The 20685-nt window shown below is 39.1% G+C and overlaps 1 protein-coding gene across 5 annotated transcripts in view; it reads right to left on the reverse strand.

The window, feature by feature from the left end:
* Positions 1-20685, reverse strand: part of ESRRG (estrogen related receptor gamma) — a 607759-nt gene that overhangs the window by 206217 nt on the left and 380857 nt on the right. The window contains exons 1-2 of one of the 5 annotated variants that reach the window (XM_004578636.2): positions 9021-9196; positions 8444-8562 (exon numbers count right to left, since the gene is read on the reverse strand). The exons of 3 other annotated variants lie outside the window; for them this stretch is intronic. In XM_004578636.2, coding sequence (XP_004578693.1) covers positions 8444-8448 — 5 coding nt within the window. In that variant the 5' untranslated portion in view covers positions 8449-8562; positions 9021-9196. Of the gene's footprint in view, positions 1-8443; positions 8563-9020; positions 9197-16919; positions 17122-20685 lie in introns of those variants that run through there. One more of the 5 variants, XM_004578635.2, reaches the window with a different exon arrangement.

Raw genomic sequence — 20685 nt, forward strand, 5'->3', positions numbered from 1 at the left:
GTGATTTATCTAGGTACAAAACACCCAGAGTTACATGCAAATCTAAGTTTGAAAAGACTTTCACTTAATATTTAGCAGATCCTAATGACTATGATGGATCAGTAATGATGCTTTGTCCACAGCAGTTAACACATGTTGCCTGATTAAACTATACAAGTAAATCAACATGGACACTTTTCAAATGTTTTAAATCTAGTAGGAAGACGATAGGGGAAAAAATATGTATAAATTATCATTCAGTAAAAAGTCAAGCATGTTGTCCCCATGGGAAAAATAATTATATGTCTGAAAGGACACAGAGTTGTTCTACTTTTGGTAAATCGATGCCTAAAAATATTACATTTTATCAGTTTCCTTTGTGTTGAAAGTCTTGAAGATTCCCTACCTGAATGTGACCATATTTAAGTGCAAAACAGGCTGAACTCTATTGCAATCTCGATAACACTGGTTGGTTCCTAACCTGCACAATGATATCTGCATGCCTAAATCTGTATGCAAACGGCCGTGTTCTTGCACTGGAGCATTCCAAAGCACTCAGCACTACGGGAGCAGCAGGTTCTTTCCCTTCTTTCCCTGCTCTACTCCTCCTTCCCTCCTATTTATTTATATTAGCTACCTAAATAATTCACACTGCCTGCTTTTCAGCCCGAATGTTCCTCCGAAGAGGCCTACGATGAGCGATTGCAGTCACCAGATGGACTCCTGAATGCAGCAGGTGAGGCAGATGGCAAAGCGCCCTGTCTGATGCTGCCTGCCTGGGCATGGGCTGCCTTTTCCTTCCAGGTACATTATCATCATCCTAACACCGAGTGGTGTGTAGTTTGGGGGTGGGGTGGAAGTGGGGCACTGGCAGATCTTTTCCATGCAATTCTGGAAGAATCATAAATGACCAGCTGCCCTCTTCTTCCCAATGCCCTGCCCCCCACCTCCAGCAACACCAATGTTTTATTATGTTGCCTTTGTGAGTGGGTCTCTCTTTTGAAGACTGTGATGAAGGCTTCGAAATGCATTCCCGCACTAGGCATAAAGAAAGCTGTATCCGTTTTAACTGTTCCATCACATTTTTAAAAAAATAAAAAGTATTCAGGAGGAGTATCGACACGGGCGGGGGGGCAAAGTCTGGAAGACTATGTGGGGAAAGGTATTTTCACAAATGTTTTGGGGGCAAGAGAACACAAATGAAAGGATAATACAGGTGGGAGGATGACTCAGCTCACGACTGTAGGATTTACATAAATGTAAGCTGCCCCGGCATACATGCACAGGGGAAGCCAAAAATAATATTTTTATAGCCTTTTGGTGTTGCACAAAGTATTGGCTGTGCCCAGGGATAGTTCTTTGTCTCATATTTCCAGTGTCATTTCCAAAAGTGTGACATTTCCCTTACAAAGTTTGTAATCCTGCAGCACTATAACACACACACACACACACACACACACACACACACACACAAATGCCCCTTCTATCACTTGCAATTAGAAACTTGCAGCATTATGATACCAAGCAACCATGAGACAGGCTCTTGGTAACATGCAGTATAAATTTTAATAGAACATAAACACTTGACGAAAACTCTGCTAAGTAGGCATATTCTGGTTGGCAATAGTATCATGATGCCATGACTTTAATCCTTCTATTAACTGATGCCAGTGTAAATCTTATTGCCTAACTTCACTAATCATTTCATTGCAAGCATTTAAAAATGTGAGATACATTTAATGACCTTAAAGCAAATTGATATGCATCTTTAAAATAAATAAAAAACAAAACACCAAAATGAAATGCACCCACTGAAGAAGATGCTGCAAACGGACAAAGGTCTGCTTTGAATTCAATCTTCCAGTCCTGGGGATGTTGAAAGGGGAACTCTACAGGGCACCTTTGCAGGAATTCTGGACAAAGACAATAGCTGTGAGATTATCTCAAGCATAAGGGTGAGGTTTCCTTGTAAAAACTGCCTCTTCATAGTCATTCAGTGTGATAGCAAAGAACTTGCTAATTCAAACCTTTCCTTCCACATCAAACAAAATAAACTTTCAGGTAAACCCCTTTGCTTTTCTGACCATCAAAGAAATATATTTTCCTATATGGTCTGTGAAACTAATTTTGCCCTTTCATTATCAGTCTACAAGTATGTCTGCACATTTTTTAAAGATTCTAACAATTTGCTGATCAGATCTTCAAAGCTTCATACAGAAACCAGTCCTCTACTTTTTAGCTGACGGAATACATTTATCCCTGAGCTGACTCCAGTGCCACCCTGTGACATTCAGGACCTAAATGCACATGTTCATTGCGTTCATGGTACTAACTTCATATCAGTTCTCAAAGGCCGAACCAGATTTTCAGAATGCAAGCTTCAGCTGGCTTCACTTTTATATAAAATTACTACTACCTAAATTTCTAACTTCATTTTCTGAAGACTGATCCCTATTTAAACTGAAGACTTTAGGTATTAAAAAAAATCTCATTTCTAAATGTCACATAGGCAGTCATGATTATTCCATACTTGTAGCATTTACTACAGGGTCTCAGTGCCTAAAACAGTGCGTGCACACAAGTGCTTTTGACTGAACGATCAATAAAATGCCATAGAAGATGCTACATTTAAGACTTCAATGATTTGAAACATTGCAAAGGAATGCATGTAATCTGTCTCGATGCACCATGAAAAGTTACTCTAAGCAATCATGTTGACACTGGAGAGTCGGTCATGAAAAATACTCTTCAAAAATCAATTCTAAACTGATAATGTTTAAACCTGATTTCATTAAATGTCATTAAGCCATGAACCCACAACCTAACTAACGCAAACAATAGAAAGTATTTGAAAGTACTAATTAGGAAGGAATAATAGATATTTCTTAGGCATTTGGCATTAACTTTTTAAGATAGTAACTGCGGAATTGAAACAATTTTTAATGCTCGTTTCGCAGGCACATATACTAAAATGTACTGTTTCGAATTTATACAATTTTTAATAATGATTTAGATATTCTTGTTAAATTCAATGGGTGTTAAGATAGTCATAATGAAACTGTAAGATCATATCACTTTTAAAGTAACATTAACAGCTATTTAAAAAATTTTAAAAAGCCAGCATATCTAGCAATGGGTAAAAGGATGAGGAAATAGTTAAAATTGGAGCTCTGGATATAAGTGGCAGCAAAAACAATACACATTACCAAGTTGTTACAGAAAAAAATAAGTAAAATTTTGATTTTTTTAACCTGACAAAAGTCTTCATGAATTAAATTTGTATGATATTCCTAAGAACAAATTAATAAATGCCTATGTTTAAGCATATTTTAGAGTATTACAAATCAGCTTAATATTACACACTCACATAAGAACTATGTCAAAAAAAGAAGTTAACCTGTATGTGTGACACCATTTCTTTAACTGATTAAATTATTGTTTCCATTTATTCCAGTTTTTTCCTGGAAGTTTCAAAATACCAGCTAATCTAAATTTCATAAAGGAAACAAATATCTACATTGTAATCTAATATATAGTATATATACTAGAATTAGTAAAAAAAAATTGTTCTACTGTTCTCCTGCTGAAACACAGTATTGACAAAGTGGTTCAAACATCATAAATCCGATGCAACGCCCCATTTGCTCAATTCATACAGTATGTTACCTCCGATTTTTGTTTTGTCACTTTGATAGTTGTATGTTGGCAATGCTGATTTATTTTTTAAATTGAGGGTAGAAGTGGGTGTATATTGTATAATGAAATTTCTTACTCTATAATATTTGCGGGATTACCTACCACTGATAACATCAATAAAATCTCATAATTAAAAACAGAAAAAGAATTCCCAACTAAACCTTCCTTAATATTGGTCCCAGACAGGAGGAACAGCACACCAAAGAACTCTTCATGTGTCATTTTTACATAAGCACAGTATCTTTGAAATAGTAACCTAAAATCCTGGTCAAGATTTACCCAGGTAATTTTCTAAAAATGTATTTTTAAAAAACCTCCCCACCTCCACTCCGAAAAGTTTTTAGTTTGTGGCTTAAAAATGAGAGAATGAATCCATGACACAACCATTTGCATAGCCCCATTGAACAGTGTTGAGTAAACAAGCAGTGCCCGGTCTGGAGTGGCTTCCATCTTGCAGCCATGACATTCTCTTAAAAGCAAGGCAGGGGTTCTGTTTTTAGTACACACTTTGGTTCAGTGTTAATCCTGTTTGATGTTGTTCACACCTGCTGCTGACTAGCAGCCTGCTGACGGGCCGGCTCGTGCTGCTCAGAGAAACCCTACTCCCTGAGAAACTACACAAAAGCTACTACTGTACAGGCCAGGGGAACCAGGCCTGGTCCCGGTCCAGAACCCTTCATCCTATTTGCAAATAAGGCTCTAAGGTCCCAAGTTTGCCACCCAACTACAACAACCAAAAACAAACAAGCAAACAGACAAAAAACACTGCCACTAATTGATCTTTTTAGAAGTAAAAAAAAAAAATTCATTGAGTTTCTTATTTTCTTGAACCTTTTTTGTCTTTTGGTCAAATTAATGAAAAATAAGAAAAAAGAAATGTCACTCTAATCCGGTATAGCTGAGCTACTGGTTGGGGCTCCTGCCAAAAGAACGTAAACTAAAATATGATTATCAATTTGAAAAGCTCCGTAGCTGCCTCACCGCTCACAGATTTTTATGTGAAAAAGGAAGAGAGAATATACAGGGGCCACCGTGTGGCCAAGACACTGACGTGTGTGTTAACACCGCTCTGTTTCCACCGCCAGCCCCCCTGCACTGCATGTGCCTAATAGCAAACATCAAAAGGAATGATTTCTTTTTTGATCCCAGAACCAGCGATAAATCAAATTCAGTGCCACAGACAGGGGGGAAATGCACTACTAAGAAAAAACTCCAAGACTGACAGTGGGACCAGTGAGAGGCATTCGCTCAATCAAGTCCCCGTAAACGATGCCCACCCTCCTTGTCTGCAGAACAAGATGTAAGCTGTCGTGTGCTTACCCGGGGTGAGAAAAACTTACCCAGGCCTGCCGTGACCCTAAGTCAAGGTGTGTTTTGTGTTGACATTTCCAGCGGTGGCACCAGCAGCCCTCCCTCCCTACTGTCTATAGAAAGAGCCAATTTCCTTCCTGTCTGGAAGCTAAGTTCTGCCGACAGGTGGGCATAGAGAGCTCCCGTTGACCAGCACAGGACAGCTCCGAAACAAGCCACACATCCGTGCAGAGGGCGGGTCAAACGGGTGCACAGGGGTCACTTTATTACAGCCCCTGAAGCCCCTTTCCCGCCTGCACCCAGCCAATAAAGCAGCACGGGCTCCGCTGACGACGCAGCGCGTTCTGTGTCTGCACGGAGGCACCCAGGTTGAATGGAGCACAGTTTTAATACTTCTCTGGGGAAAGCCAGAAAAGTACCAACTAGCATGTTAAGGCTCTCTTAACGAATAGATGTGAGAATGAAGTGCTTCTGCATCTTTTCCCCAGTTTGCTTTCAAACGAATTTACCCTTAGCTGCATTCTCTGGCGGAGAGGGAGGAGAGGGGAGAGTCCTATTTCCTCTTGCTGGTGTCATGGCCTTCCCTAGTTTACAAGGCTACTCTTAGCATGGGGGTTCCACCTCGAGTCCTACCGGACACCCAGTGTCAACAACACACTGCAGCTGGCAACACTAACGGCGAGGAAGGACACAATAGTTGGTAAACGTGACAACATAGCTGTCACAGTTATAAGTGGAATTCTTTTGTCTTTCATAATCTGACCCAATCCGCCAAAAAGTTGTCACTTTCAATATGATTATGAAATATGAACAGTATGGAAATAAGTTCAATGGTTGTGTCAAATCATATAACATTGCTGATATTATTTGATCATTTCTTGATCAACAGTAATGGCAACTTTGTATGGTTCCGCCTAATATAATTAGAATCCCATTACCTTGTTTGCCATTTTTTAAAAAAGTGATGTTTTGTCAGGGAATTTGAGGGTTCCAAACTGGCCCTTTTTAAAAAAAATTAGTACCAAATTCAGAGAAATTATCTAGGAGTATAAGATGTGAAACCTCTTAAGGCCTTGCACACCCAAGTCCTAGCAGTAAGTCTCAGCAATCAAGTTTGTACACAGGATTACCTCCACACTGGTGAACACACCCACACCACTCACTTCTGTGAAAAGCCACTTAGCAGTATGATTGTATGGAACAGCAAAAACTGCATTCCAAGTGCCAACTGCACAACGATGGATTGTGATAGGAAAAGTTTACCCTTGAGGGCCATGACTACAGGACTTGAAAGGATGGATGAATTCTGCACCCAGCAACTTTGTAAGTTTACTCAATACAGAGAGATTCCAGGGGATCGGTAGTAGTAATGGTTCTTACATCAAATAATATTTAGTGTTTTGCATGTAGTGTGGGCGACATGATGAATACCCTGAGAGGGGGGGACAGACACGCTGCTGTGAGTTTGACCACAGCGTTCCACCTGCTGCTGCCTCCCGGCACTCCTCCTGAGCATGCCCACTTCGGAAGGGAAGACCACCTTATTCTGATGATAGTGCTTTCCTCAGGCAGGAATTTTTATTTCCGTTTGAATCTTAAGCCATTACATTTCCAGTGATGCATTTTTATGTTTACAATTGACATCTTCATAAAAGAACAAAACCTTTGAGCAACAGCTCAAAAGCATGAAGGTTGCCTGCAGTAAGTCCTTAAATTATTTTACGCCTAAATGGAGCCCAGTTGTTTTTAGTTAAAATTTAATAAACCTTAAACTGATGACCTTTCTTCCACAGAAAGGCCCCGAGTTGCAAAAACGAACTTTCCAATGAAATATATTTTAAGGAACTAGTGCTGAACAAAGGGCTATTTAAAGCTGAATGCTTTGTCAATTTATCAGCTTGTGAACATTCTGCTGCTGTATTCCCCACTGCCACTGAATGTATAGAACGGTGGTGCCTTGCTTAATCGAATGCTATTGATTCGAGTGTGTCACAGTGATCTCATTGAGAGTAATCAATAGTAATCCAAAATCAATCAATCTGCTCTTGCACTATCATTTATCAAATCTGAATACGCCAAATTATTTGTAGGCCTCAAATTACAAAGAAGAGAAAATGAGAGAACTGGGAAACCTAATGGTTTATCTGAAGAGCAAAACCAATATCTCTTCCTTACTAGGAAGTGCTTGAAAGCGGACCACTGCTTGGACAAAGGCATTTATCTTCCTATTAGAAAGTATGCTAGATTTATAATTAATCTCACTTCATCCCTAATTTGGCGGGGTTTGGTGGGGTGGGGAGGTGGATTTCTTTTCCAGGAGTTTGCTTGCCCCGGCTCCTGCTGGAAACTTACAGATGCCCTAACTTATTTAACACCAGCACTCCAGTGTTTTACAAGCCAGATAAGCTAAGTTTCAAATCCCTATCACCCATTCACAGGCAAAACAAGGAGACTCCACTGACACAGGACCTAACTACATCTTCTGACATCAGAAATGATGTTTAATAGAACTGGAGTGGAAAAAGGCATACTTAATTTCTCCAGAGAATGTTCAGCACAGAGGTACCTGCTTATCAAAGAAGCTGCTGTTGATGCTGAAGGTTCCTTTATCAACATATTCACCTGTAATTTAGGCAAGGTAATAAATCCTTCTATTCATTACAGCACACTCAAAAGCTCCCCTTCTATTTAACTTGAATGAAAAAGGCGCAGAGTGTCTAAAACATTTACTTTTGCTAATGTAAAAGTGTTGGCATTTTACTTCATTCCCGATAAGCTGGTGCCAGGAGAAGTGATTATTCTTTTCTTATTCAAAGCCTATCAGCATTTCGAAAAGCTCTCTCAATCTTATCGGGTGTATGAACAGCACAGTTACTGAAAGCAGTCTGTATTGCTCCTCTCTCTTTCTGCCAACCTATCAGATAAACCCCCAACTAACTAGCTGTATTTACACATAATCAAACATAACTTGTATCTTCTATGCACTATAGCCAGATTCCAGGTTGCCACAAGTTTCTGTGCTGTGACATTAACTTAACAAAAATGTCAGCAGTGAGTATCCCAAAATGACAATAATAATAATAACAAAAAACAAAAGCAGTATAAATACACCCAACTAGAATGCACAACAAACAGAAACAAAGGAAAAGCAAATATGAAAAGTTGGAGGCAAGCTCTTTGGAATTCAGGAGGAAAACCAAGCACACTACGTATGCAAATGTTGATGAGTATCATGCACTTACCTTTGGCCAAAGTAAATGATCCTTTAGCAAAACAGATGGATGGAAACAGAAATTGGAAAAGGCTCTACTGCTGGGATTGAGAAGGGGAAGGTGTTCAGGACAGTGGTTTAGAAGTGAACAGGCATTTCCCCCCCACTTCAGGTTATCTCATTGTGGAGGGAAAGGGATTCCATACGTAAGCAAATGAAGACAGTAGACAATATCTCCGAACTTACCCCATAAACTGAAGACAAGATACAAAGCAAGGCTGTCACATATGGTGACCACATTCTCAGGATAGATTTTCCAATCATTAAAACCCTCATAAATGCTCTAGACATTAAAGTTTTGTTCACTATAAGGAAATAAAGAAATAAGAAAAATACAATTTGAGTTTTTAACCTCTCATTATTTTCCTTATGCTTCAGACTTAACCAACCTAATAGCTCAATATAAAGGTATACATACACACACAAAAAGGAAAATTATCCAAAATAATGTAAATAGATGATCTGTTCTTCATTTCTAGCTATGGCAAAATACTTAAACCAGTTCATGATTGGCATAAATGGGGGGGGGCACACCTAATCATTTATGGGGACAACTTTGGAGCAGGAAGGACAACCATGACATTTCTCAAAACATGAGAAAAATCAGAAATTTACTTCACAACTGAGCAAAAACCAAACTCCTGACACTGGGAACGAATCTGTGATTAAATTTCTGTGCATAAATGGTCCATTTGTTCCTCGCCTCTCTTTGCCGCATGGTTAGGAAAAAAACAAACAGTAAAAGATGGCCACATGCTCCCACCTGAGCCCAACTTCTGACGCTGTCTAGACTCCAAGCACAGAAGGAGCCTTCCTTTAGCTGTGCAGAGCAAGGAGATGAATGAGCCAAGTGTGCAGTTCAGTACAATTCAGTGGATGACTGTGTTTCCATCTGTGACACTATGATCCCATGACTGAAGAGGCAGGTCTCACTCAAGTCTATGGATAAAAGGGATGCTTCTGTCATTTCATAGGACCCAGGACCAACTGTATACAGTGACTTCCCCACTTGCAAAACACATGGTTTTCCTTGACCGTTTCACCTCTTTCCCATCCATAGCTTATGGGCTTAATATTCCTTCTCAGAATCTGTTTTAATGGATGAATGGCTAGAAAGAAGGCATTGTCGCAACATTCCTTTCATTTATGGAAACGTGAATACAGTTTAACATGGTCATCTCACTTTTTTTAAGACAAGCTAAATCCCTATGATAATTTGGAATTCTGGAGGGCAAAGGACAATTGATTGAGCAACCTCACATTTGAATTTTTTCTTTTAAATAACTGCTGTAGTCTGTCCTTATCGCATGCTCTGCTCTTTCTGCTAACTTCAGATAGAATTCTGCACATATGATTAAGAAGCTCTCAAACTATTTTCAAAGCAAACTCAGTTTTTACAAAATTTCTTAAATATTTACTAACTTGAAAAGTATACCCTTTAAAACCTTTTAACTCACATTGTGAGTATTAAAAGGAAATATATTTATTTAACAAGTCCTTTGTGGAAATTCTTAAAAGCCACTAGAAATGAATAGACCTTCCTAGAGCAGATGAAAAAGAAATTACCACTTACAAACACATCCTTCTGATGATGAAAAAAATCAGAATTAGGAATCATTTGGCCTTTCTGTGTACACAAGTTTCTGATTTACTTTATAACATTTTCTTCTTCGCATATTGAATAAGCCATGTCAAAAGAAAACACAAGAATTTTTTTCCCAGAAAATGTACACAAATTAAAACAAAAAGATGGACACACAATTAAAAATGGACACACCTGACCCTACTTCCTTACATTTTTACTTTATAAAGAAAAGCAATCAAAGTTCACCATCTGGGAAATCCTGTTGGAAAATCTTGTTTTACTTCCAAGGCAATAAAAGATAGGTCAGAAAGATTGAGATAAGTTTAAATTATGTATTTGAAAATACTCCTTATTGTTGATATTATTATATGTATTATTTGTATTGAAAGCAAGTATGCTGATTGTCTTTAATTTTACACTTGCCATCCATCTCTGACATGAAATGAGAATCTATAGGCGTATTCCTTTTTACTTCGCATCATCTGAACCAACTATTTACAGAGATGGTGTATGATGAAGCAATGTTAAATTGACATGCCTGTGATATGCCTGACAGCCTTCAGTATCCTTAATATTAATGTGTTTTCTTTGGCTAGGTAAGTGCTGCCAGGCATATTCCACATAATGTTTATGTCCAATCAGAAATTATGAAAATAATATATGTGATTTCACCTCACTCAAAGCAATATGAGAAAGTATTGAGGAATGTATACAACAAGAATGTTTTCACAATTAAACATAAATTTAATTTTAAGCTCTTTTTTTTAGCATGTAATTTAATCTGAAGTAGACTTCCTAGGGATTTTAACACTTCAATAAGGATTAAGCAGACTTTAAATGCCAAAAGGAGCTAATGTTTTCATTTACTATATTGTGTGAAAGAATTCCAAGTGGCCGCAAGTTGTCATTTCCAATAACGACTGTTACGTGTTATACATCTTTGGTCAAATGTACATACAGAACTATGCTAGTATATTGCTAAAGACTTTCAAGTTAATTCCTTTAAAACTGTACCTTCTCCATTGTTTCACCTCAGTGAGTTACCATCCAAATACATGTGCATTGTCCCGAACTAAAATGGCATATCATGTGAGGAAATTAAGACATAAAAATCAAGTTTCCTCTAAAAATTTGAAAAATAACTTTAAAATAGGACAAGGAAGGGACATATGTATGTACACACATACAAACAAAAGGCACAGAATCTAAATCCTCTCTGTCCAAGGTTTTGGATAACCAACTAGAAAATATCTCGGAGAAACACTGCTTGGATCAGAGAAAAGGAGACAGCTGGCACTTTGAAAAGAGGAGGTAGACATGGAAGACAGGTGTGCTCAAACTCTGAATGGATATTATTCTCCAGCAGCCAAGGCTTCCCCAAACTTAAAAAGCCCAAGCCTACAAATAAAGTTGAAGAATAAAAAGCCAGGTAAGTCTTCCAAGAGACACAAGGCTGTCACTTATCACCCTCTCACAATTAAGGTGCTAACTTTGATCTGATGGACTGACATTAAAAAGCAGCTAGCAGAAGGTTTGGGGAAAAACAAAACAAAACAAAAAACACCAGTAACCGTCAACCTATTAAAGTGCTACTCAGTCAAACAAAGGTAAAAAGCGAATCTAGGGATTTACATAGGAATATGAGTCAGAGTTAGAACAGCAATTGTGTTTTCAGTGAACACTCATTTAAATTTGACAAATAAAATCACAGCCCGCTAAATTTACTTCTCAAAAATAATATTTAGTAAGTATGAAAGCTGTGATGCACCCCTAGACATATTTACTAATTTTATACATTTGGTTTTATTAAAAAAAAAATGTAGCAAAGGAGATATTTGTATAGTGCAGATAAGTGGAATCCATGTTTTGCATTTGAAATTATCATGGTTTACATGAAGGTGCATCTGTCAGGCCCAATTGTATAAGACGGAGCCAAGAGCTAAATCCAAATTGTTTCTTGGATATGGGCCCAAACCATTAAATAATCCATTTAATATCAGTAGTCTATTTCCTATTTTACAAATTATTTATTATTACTCAATATTGAATAAATGAAATGAATAATATTCACAGCATATCCATAGCCTGCATAGATCTCTTCCCATACATACATGGATTTCACATGCATAGCATACATGAACACACACACACACTCGTGTGGAGATCATCAATGGCTCTGGATTTTATAGTACTACATGTGTTCTATTAAGAGTGGCATAGAGGGCATACACCCATATGTACACAGCTGGGAGAATGGCCATCTCGGGCAAAATATACAAAATGAGATAAGAAGAATGCCGAGCGGCAAAGATGCTTTGTGCCATCACTGCACTATCAAAGACACACATAAGTATGATTGGAGAAAGAGAGGCTAAATATTTCACTGTCAGAGAAGGTATGGAACTGCAATTCATTTCTATCTCGTGTGCTTTAGGACAATGACAATTTAATACAATGCCAGTGGATGTAAAAGAGATAACAACTGAACAAACTGGGCCAGGGTAATCAAAGATTTTCTCCAGAGAACTGGCTAGGGCCGGGGCTCACACGCACGCACAGCAGATCAACATTGCATTGTTTCTCTCAGCCACGAATTGGTTAGGAAGCAAGATTCAGAGCAACACTTCACTGCTGGGGTGACTTCAAAGTTCTAGCAAGATCTCTTAAATGCTCTCCGCTCACTGCCAAACCTGGTAGGGAATTTTTCAAAGTTGATTTGAGATGAATTGATTTAGCAGAGATCATTGCTGCTAATTGCCACTTGTAAGGAAAAGTATCAGCTCTAAGTCCGTACTGTGATTTCTCTTAGGAAATGAAATAAAGCAAGACCTGCAGTACAGAATTCTCACTTCCCGAGTTAGACAAAGAAATATTTAGTTTGTTCACTAGGCTACAACAAATGTTAAGAAATTTTTCACAAGTGATTCGGACATGGGATTGGACATTAAGACTACCTTTCAAAAAAAAAACAGTCTCTTCTTTGTCTGAAATTCTTGCAGGATTGAGGTATTGTGAAAGTATTGTCAAGAACATCATAGAGAAGTTGGCTGCCCTCTTTGATGAATAGCACCAGGTATCTAAAATTAATTGCAAAAGTATGGCCCGGCTAATGAGATGGTCCTTATCTTTTCTCAGCATTGGAAGCACAAGTATTTTTCTGCTGGCTCAATATTTTACAAAAATGCCTCAAGTGTTATTAGCTAAGTAAAAACCTGATCCAAAGACCTTTCAGATACAAATTATTATAAATTTTAAGATCTGGAAAATTTGGAGTTAAAACGGATGTCCTGCATTCTTTTCCTGTTAAACCCTAATTTCTTGTCTTTTTTACTTTGAAAGGAACAATTTTTTCCCTTCTTCCTTTTATTAGCATTTTGAAAAGCCAAATTAGAATACCATTCTTCATAAGAGGGTCAATATATATTACAGGTCAAATTAAATCTAAGAAATATATTAAAAGCTGCCTATTTAGGATTTTGTTTTAAAAAAAGAACAATACTATCTTATTGGGGGAAAAACACTAGGAAAATGATCATCCATGCAAGAGAATTAATGGATATCCACAAGGGCTTTGCTAATAACATGGGTTAATTACCGCTGCAACACACTAGGCTCAGTAAATAAAACAGCAGTGCCATGAACACATTTAGATGAGAAACCATCACTCTAAGAAGTGGCCACACCATCCCCTTTTCCTCTGCCCAGGAAATGGAAAGCTGTTTTTACAGCCCTTTCTCCAAAAGGAGGATTTTTCAACTTACCACCAAATGTGCATGGGGTAATACACAAACATCCTGACACAAAGGGCTGGCGTAACCTGGGTTGTCCAGCATTTACTCACCACTCCCATTCAACATTTATCCCATTAACTTAGGGACACTTTAGTTTTCATGATTATTTTGCTTAATTCAAGGAGAAAATCATATGTTACATAACATACATCGTCTGGCTATTTCAACTATCTAATAGTTTAGGACATGAGCAATGATTATTTAGTTTTCTAGAAAAAAAAAAAGAATTTGTTCACTGTCGTGATGTGACGGGCAAGGCTGCAACATTCTACAGCTCACCCCTCTGCGGAGGCAGGCTCAGCCCTCGCTGAGGCTGGCTGTCACTTGAGCCATTTACAAAAAAATCATCTGAAAACCCCACCAACACCACATACCTGTAAGGCTGCAGGTGATTTCAATAGATTTAGAGAGAACAGCAAGAAAAGTAAAATGAGCTCCAAGTCTCAAGTTTTAACTCTTCTTGTTTAGAAAAATCAACTTAAAGTGCCTGTTCATAGTTGTCAAATAATACCACATGTGAAGTGACTTGGGGAAAGCTCCTCTCTTTACTTTAAAAAAAAAAAAAGGTGGTGGGGGGGGAATCTCTGTGATTTAGACGTTGTTGTTACAGAATAATTTTTCCCTTTCTGCTTAGTTTCATTTCCTACATTTTGACATGAGGGTATTACTTTTGAGAGTTACATTCCCATTAAGTTTAGCTTTGAATAAGGAGAGAAGAAGCAGAGAGAGAGAGAGAGAGAGAGGAGAGAAAACAACAAACCAACCTGAAAGAAAAAGAGTTGACCACACAAAATCAAACTTCAATGGCTCTGAACAGGAATCATAAAACACAAAACTGCTGAACGTGCAGTGTCTAGATTTCAATGAGCAGGCTGAAATTTACTAAACTGTTCCCTCTTCGCCTTGTCTGTTTTGGAGTGTTTCAATTGCCTTTCCTTCTTCCAACAGCTGTGACAACTGTTAAAACAGTCAGTAAAATTAAGTCCGCTCTATAATCCTGTAGTCAATGTTACATTTTAATCAGAGGTTGAAAGGGATTCATGTGATGAGCACACTCATTTACAATGATTAGACTGACACATATGTCAAAATGAGCAGATATATTATTTTCATCTATTTATGCTATCAGCTATGACTGCTATTAAATGTGAAACAAGCTTTCAAGCCTATGTGCTTTAATGTGCTGGCACATTTCCTAAAACAAAAAAATACATAGTTAGAGGTTAACATGTTAGATTCTCTCAATGGTGGTCAATAAATTGTACAAATCTTTTCTAACAGGCTCCAAAGCAAAAGCTGTCCGATGTTTTCCCCTGAACTGCACGACTCTGGTTTCATTTCTGTGTATACGCACACGTGATGGGGTTTAACCCAGTACAATTACTATGAATATTAATAGCATGTATAAATTCCGTGGTTTATTAATTGAGACAGAGAGACAGATGTGTTGCTTAGCATTGGGTCTGTCTGTCCAGTGAACCACATAACCATCAGAACCACATCTAGACAATAAACCTGTATTTTTAAAAGATCACTTTTAATTGAGCCAAAAAGAAAGCTAGTTTGAATCTTGCGCCAAAGCCAAGGAGACGTGTGCCCCGATTTCATTTAAATGCATCTGCTTTAAGAGGCTTATCTAAACTAATTATTCAAATTAGCTATCTAAGAAGTTAAATTCAAGAAAAACACTTTAAAAAAAGATGCGGGGGGTGGGGTGGGAGAATTTTTTAAGTTTGGTTTGTTTATTTATTTATGAGAGAAAGTTTAGAATCTGGGTGAGCTTGGCTAAGACTCTCCTCCTGGCTTGAAAACGTTTCCAGCTTCCCCAGTCCCAGGTACAGGAACCTTCAACCTCCACTTAAGTGGGCAGTCCTGCCTTTGTTTAGTTTTCATTTTTATTTTCACACATTGGAAGGTTGTTTCTCCCCATGAATGTTTCAAACTGATGCAAGCACAGCCTGATATTCCTTCAATTTCTTATTCTTTCAGTTGGCCAACATCTCGTGGGGGAGTGTGGCTGTGGGGCAGTGCGTGTGGGCGTACGCATGCATGTGTACACACACACAGAGACACACACCCAGACATACTTGAACAGCTTGCAAGACTGCAAGTCACTTTTCATTTCTTATTTAATTACTAAGCTACGCAAACTGCAGTCACTAAGGACAGCTAGTGGACATCTACCTACAGTGCACGGCCCCATTCTCTAGCGTTTAATATTTTCTAAACAATCAATGCAGAGAAATGTTTGCCAACAACACTGTTTTCAGATGGAGAACAGTTGGTATTAATGTAATGTTCAAGAGAAGCAGTATAACTGACTCAACAGAGAGAGAAACCAGTGACAACCCCTGCGATGTACTAATATTTTATCTGAACATTGGGTTGAAATTAAGTTTGTGACCTGCTCCTTTCCCCAAGAACACCTAATGTACTTCTCCTTCCCCTCGCCCGCACCCCCTCCACCCTTAGTAATTTGAATAGGTATTCCTGTGTGGGTATAGATCATTGTAAATACAAATGAAACTGCAATTAAGAGCGAAAGTACTTTTCTACATTTTCTGGCCAGGAAACACAAAACAAATCCACAATCCTAACACTGTCTATTTCAGAGGAGGTTTTAAAAGTCATCACTGCTTCTTCCTGAGTTTTTCCCCCCCTTAAATATTTATAATGTGTGAAAATCTCATGTTACTTAATGGACTGATTTGTCAGTTAACTGCTGACTTAATGCTAACCATGCAAATAACATTATTCTAGCCCAGAATCGCACAGGGCTAGTTTTAAAATTGTTCTCTGAAGGAGAATTAGTCAATGTGCAATTTTGCCTCGAACTGAAATGACAGGGAGCCTAAAATATCTGTCAAACTGCAAATACGTAAGAGGCACTCAATAGTATAAATCATTTTGAATATTGTATTTTAAAACATCTTTCCTTGGGAAAATGGGTCCTAATAAAAGATGCATTTTAACAGTTCACTAAGCATTTATGCCAAGTGCCTATTCTTAGCACCTGAATAAGAAGTGACTGTCACACAGCTGTTTCACTGCCAGTCACTGAGCTTGCCTCAAAGGTAACCCAGCAGTCAGAGAACAATTCTCCACTTCCTGAATTAGGAGATCACCGTCCACACAAAAGGCACAAGAAAGACACAAACAGGCACCCGTGCACACAAAACACCCAGGGCATTACCTGAACCAGGGTGCGAAGATACATTCTGTCCACCCCCGCACACGCACCCCCACGCCGAGTGGGAAAAAAAAAAAAAAAGAAAAAGGTACCTACTCTTCCTCGTAGTGCAGGGAAAAAGATTCAGGAAGGCAAAGTTCTACCGAATCCATGTGCGACCGGCAACCATTATTTGTGTACCCCAGCTATAAATCAAAGTTTCCTTGACAGAGCACGGTGCAATTAACACAAATGTTCTCCTAGTGACAAGCCTATAGGCACAGCCAGTTGGGACCAAAGCTCTCACACTCTCCTAATCAAGGACTTAAAGCCCCGATTGGAGCTTATTAATATGAAGTAGAGCTTCGCATATGCAGTCCCACCGGCCCAAGCGCGCAGCCGATTGGGGGGCCTCTGCCCAATCAGGAGGGAGGCGACGCGAGGCTGCACGGAGCCGGAGGAGCCAGGCAGGTAGAGCGGGTGCAGAGCCGCCGAGGGGTGGAGAACTGAGAGCCGGGCGGGCAGGGGCAGAGGCGGGCGAGCGGGGACGGCTCGGAGCGGGACGCTGGCTCTGCTCTTCCGCCCTCTCGCTCGGTTCCTCCCTCCCTCTCTCTCTCTCTCTCTCTCTCTCTTCCTCCCTTCCTTCCCCCTACCCCTCCACCCCTCCACCCCTCCACTCCACCCCCCCCCCTTTCTCCAGAAGAAACACAACTAACTTCACTCTCTAAGCACTGGAGGGATCTGCCTGTGGTTTCTAAGATCTGTGTGGCTTTGAAAAGAAGAACTCACGCAGACTCTGTTAATGTGGGAGAGGATTCTCCGGAAGGTAGATAGAATCCCTAAGTTTGTCCTGCCCTGTCTGTGTTCTGTTTCCCTGGGGGCCACCGCTTCTGGGGTGCCGGACTTTCTCCCTGATTGCTAACCATGTCTCTCCCTGCTGTCCTGGCATGGAATGGGCGTTTTTGTTGTTGTGATTTTTTTTTTTAATAAAAGACATCCTTCTAGATTGTTGAAGCGTGTAGACTGGCAGCGTCCTCTCAGAGATAAAACCCAGTTTTGCAAGCACTACAGAAGAGGAATTAGTGCATCCACGCGATTTGAGAGAATGCCTATGTAAATTATGTGTGTAAACAGTACCCTGCCTGCGCCTCTCTCTACATGGAGATACACAATATGAAGCTTTTCAAAACCAAAAGGAAACAACCTCCAAGGGAATTGGTTCCTTGGAGGCCAGCGGGCTGAGGGCTGCAGGGTAAAGAAACACTAGTTTGGATGGGGAAAACTTTACTAAAAGTGTTCTTGATTATACACTGATTTTAATACAGGCTTCTAAACTCAGACATGCATACAAATGTATGATTTTACCCCCAAAACGCCCAGCTTTCAGATAAAATACAGTGTACATATCTGTTTCTCTAATACTTCCTACTTCCCTAGATACATTTTGTAAACCCTCACACAGCCTTAAACACTAGTTTCAAACACAATAATTGACCAAACAAAAAAAAATTCCCAATCAACAGTGTTCCCAAAAAACTAAGGTGTAAGAAGAAAGACGTGTTGTTCCTCCTTTAATAATGGATACTGCGCTTCTAATTTCTATTTGACAAAGAACATGCTGAAGTCTTATTTTAAATGACAAGATTTTTTTAGATGAGCAAATGCACATTGCAATAGACAGATGCTATTCATTGACATCTTTTTAAGACCCCAAATTTTTATATAATTCAGCTCTACTGTTTTGAGTCTCAGCTTTGCATATGACTTAATAGAAATAATGTAAACTCTGAGATAAAATTAATGCAGATTTTTTTCAGGGTGCATTAGATGAACAAAATCAGAACTCAAGTCTCACAACCCTCTTTCATTTTCTAAGTCTTCAAAAATCAAAACAGCGAAAGAGGACTGCCCCATTAACACAGAGGGGAGAAAATGACAGCCGTGATGTGTTTCTCCCCCCACGCCCCCTGGAATAAAGCAATCTCCCTGCCCTGTATTTAGCCATGTCTAAGATACGGGCCCGACTCCTTTTATTTGTGGTCTAAATGCAATCAAGTTTCCACATCCCAACTCACATAGCTAAAACTGTGCCTGAGAACACTGTGTAAAAGCAGGTAGTAAGAGCTTAATTACCAGTAGCATTATGCTGTCTATATTGTTAAATGTGAACTCTGCAATTAAGATGTAAATTTGGTTGTGAGCAGTGAATTAAAAGGCTTGGAGATGTAGAAAAGTCAGGCCTGCTGTAGCCACTCTGGCAGGAGAAGAAAAAGATTTGTCTATTCATTCTAAAAGGAGAGACATGTAATCACTGGACAATTAAAAAAAATCAATAAAAAGGCATTTTGAAAAAGGAACATGACTTTTCAAAAATGCAGTCGAAGACATATAGAAGCTAATCCTGCATTAGACAGGAAAACATCTTTGTTTCCTATTCTTACTTCTTGATGTCTGAATAAACCAAAATCTTGAATAGGTTCAATTGCACACGGTTTGAAAAGACATATGTTCCAAAAAAAAAAAATTCTAATTTTTGCCCAATATAATTTCTTAAGTAAGAATTATTTACTGGGCTCAATACATCATAGTGGACTCGATGCACACACTACAGTTTGAGACGTGTGCAGAAAACCTGTGCTGTGTTCAGTTTCTTTACATTATCATGCTGTGACAGAGCCTGTTTATTCCTCCTTTGAAATGGCTTTTTAAAGGCAAGATTTGTAGTCAATTATTTACTGACGGACCTCGGGTCATCATATTTTATAGAGGTGATTGTTTATTCCCCAGAATTGTCTTATTTCCCTTTCTGGGTGTTTTTGCTCTTTTTGGGAATCATTTGATTTCTTCCGCGTGTATTCTGAAACATATTTAGACTCATCTCCATGCATACATCTTCCTTCTGTGCCCACAGAGACACATACGCGGACGCGGACGCTCTCGTCCCCACTGATCTTGCACTCACCATATTTCATCTACGGAGGGGCAGTGTTCCCTGAGCTTGCCGCTTTCTGCAGGGCCAGAAGTATATTAGGTTTGTTGAGCTGGATGTTTTCCCCTTGGGATCAAATCGTCACCTGTACCAGTCAAGGGCCTAAGATTACACTTAGAATCTTGAATCCAACATCACCAATTTAATATTTAAAATAATACCCACTGCCCAGACCTTTGAAGACAGCTTTCTAGCATATTTTATAAACCCATACATAGCTCAGTAACTCAAAAATCTTTCTTAATCATAGAAGTTTCTCACCTCAAAGGTGAAAGGAATAGAGCATCATAGCGAAGCAGAGCAATACTGTTGTTCAGCCTTCAAGAAACTCAACTGCAAAAGAATTGTGGGGTATGTGTTTTGGGGCAGGATGTTTGTGTGTGTATTGGGGGAGTGGACTGGGGGTGACTATCAAACAGAGAAACAGCCTATAATAAACCCAGAGTGCTGAGCAGTCCATTCACTTCACAATCTTACCACAAGGAGTCAACCCAAATCAGGAAAAATGGATTCAAGCAACAAAAAAACGTCGTCCGCCAGTTTCAAAAAGAGTACTAGCACATTAGTTAATATCAGTCTGTCATGCATCACACCCTCGCTATAGGCATAGTTTCTCTTTTCTTCCGTAAACAATAGTCACCAGTATCCGGACAACTTCACTCCCCTGTTCCCAGGTAATGCACAGATACACCAAAGAGACCAAGCACTTTTTGTTTCCATTTGAAACAAAGGAGGGGCCACCAGGGCCACTCCTGTGAAAAGGTGGAGTCCTGTAAGTTGCACAACTACGCCTTTTCACTGTGCTTTAACCAGCACCATTATCGCCAGTATACTGACAATGGTTTTTATGCTCTTAAAGTGGTGAGAAATGGTAACTTTACTGTTATTAATAGT

The sequence above is a fragment of the Ochotona princeps genome, chromosome 10 (assembly GCF_030435755.1).
Source record: "Ochotona princeps isolate mOchPri1 chromosome 10, mOchPri1.hap1, whole genome shotgun sequence".
Lineage (NCBI taxonomy): Eukaryota > Metazoa > Chordata > Mammalia > Lagomorpha > Ochotonidae > Ochotona > Ochotona princeps.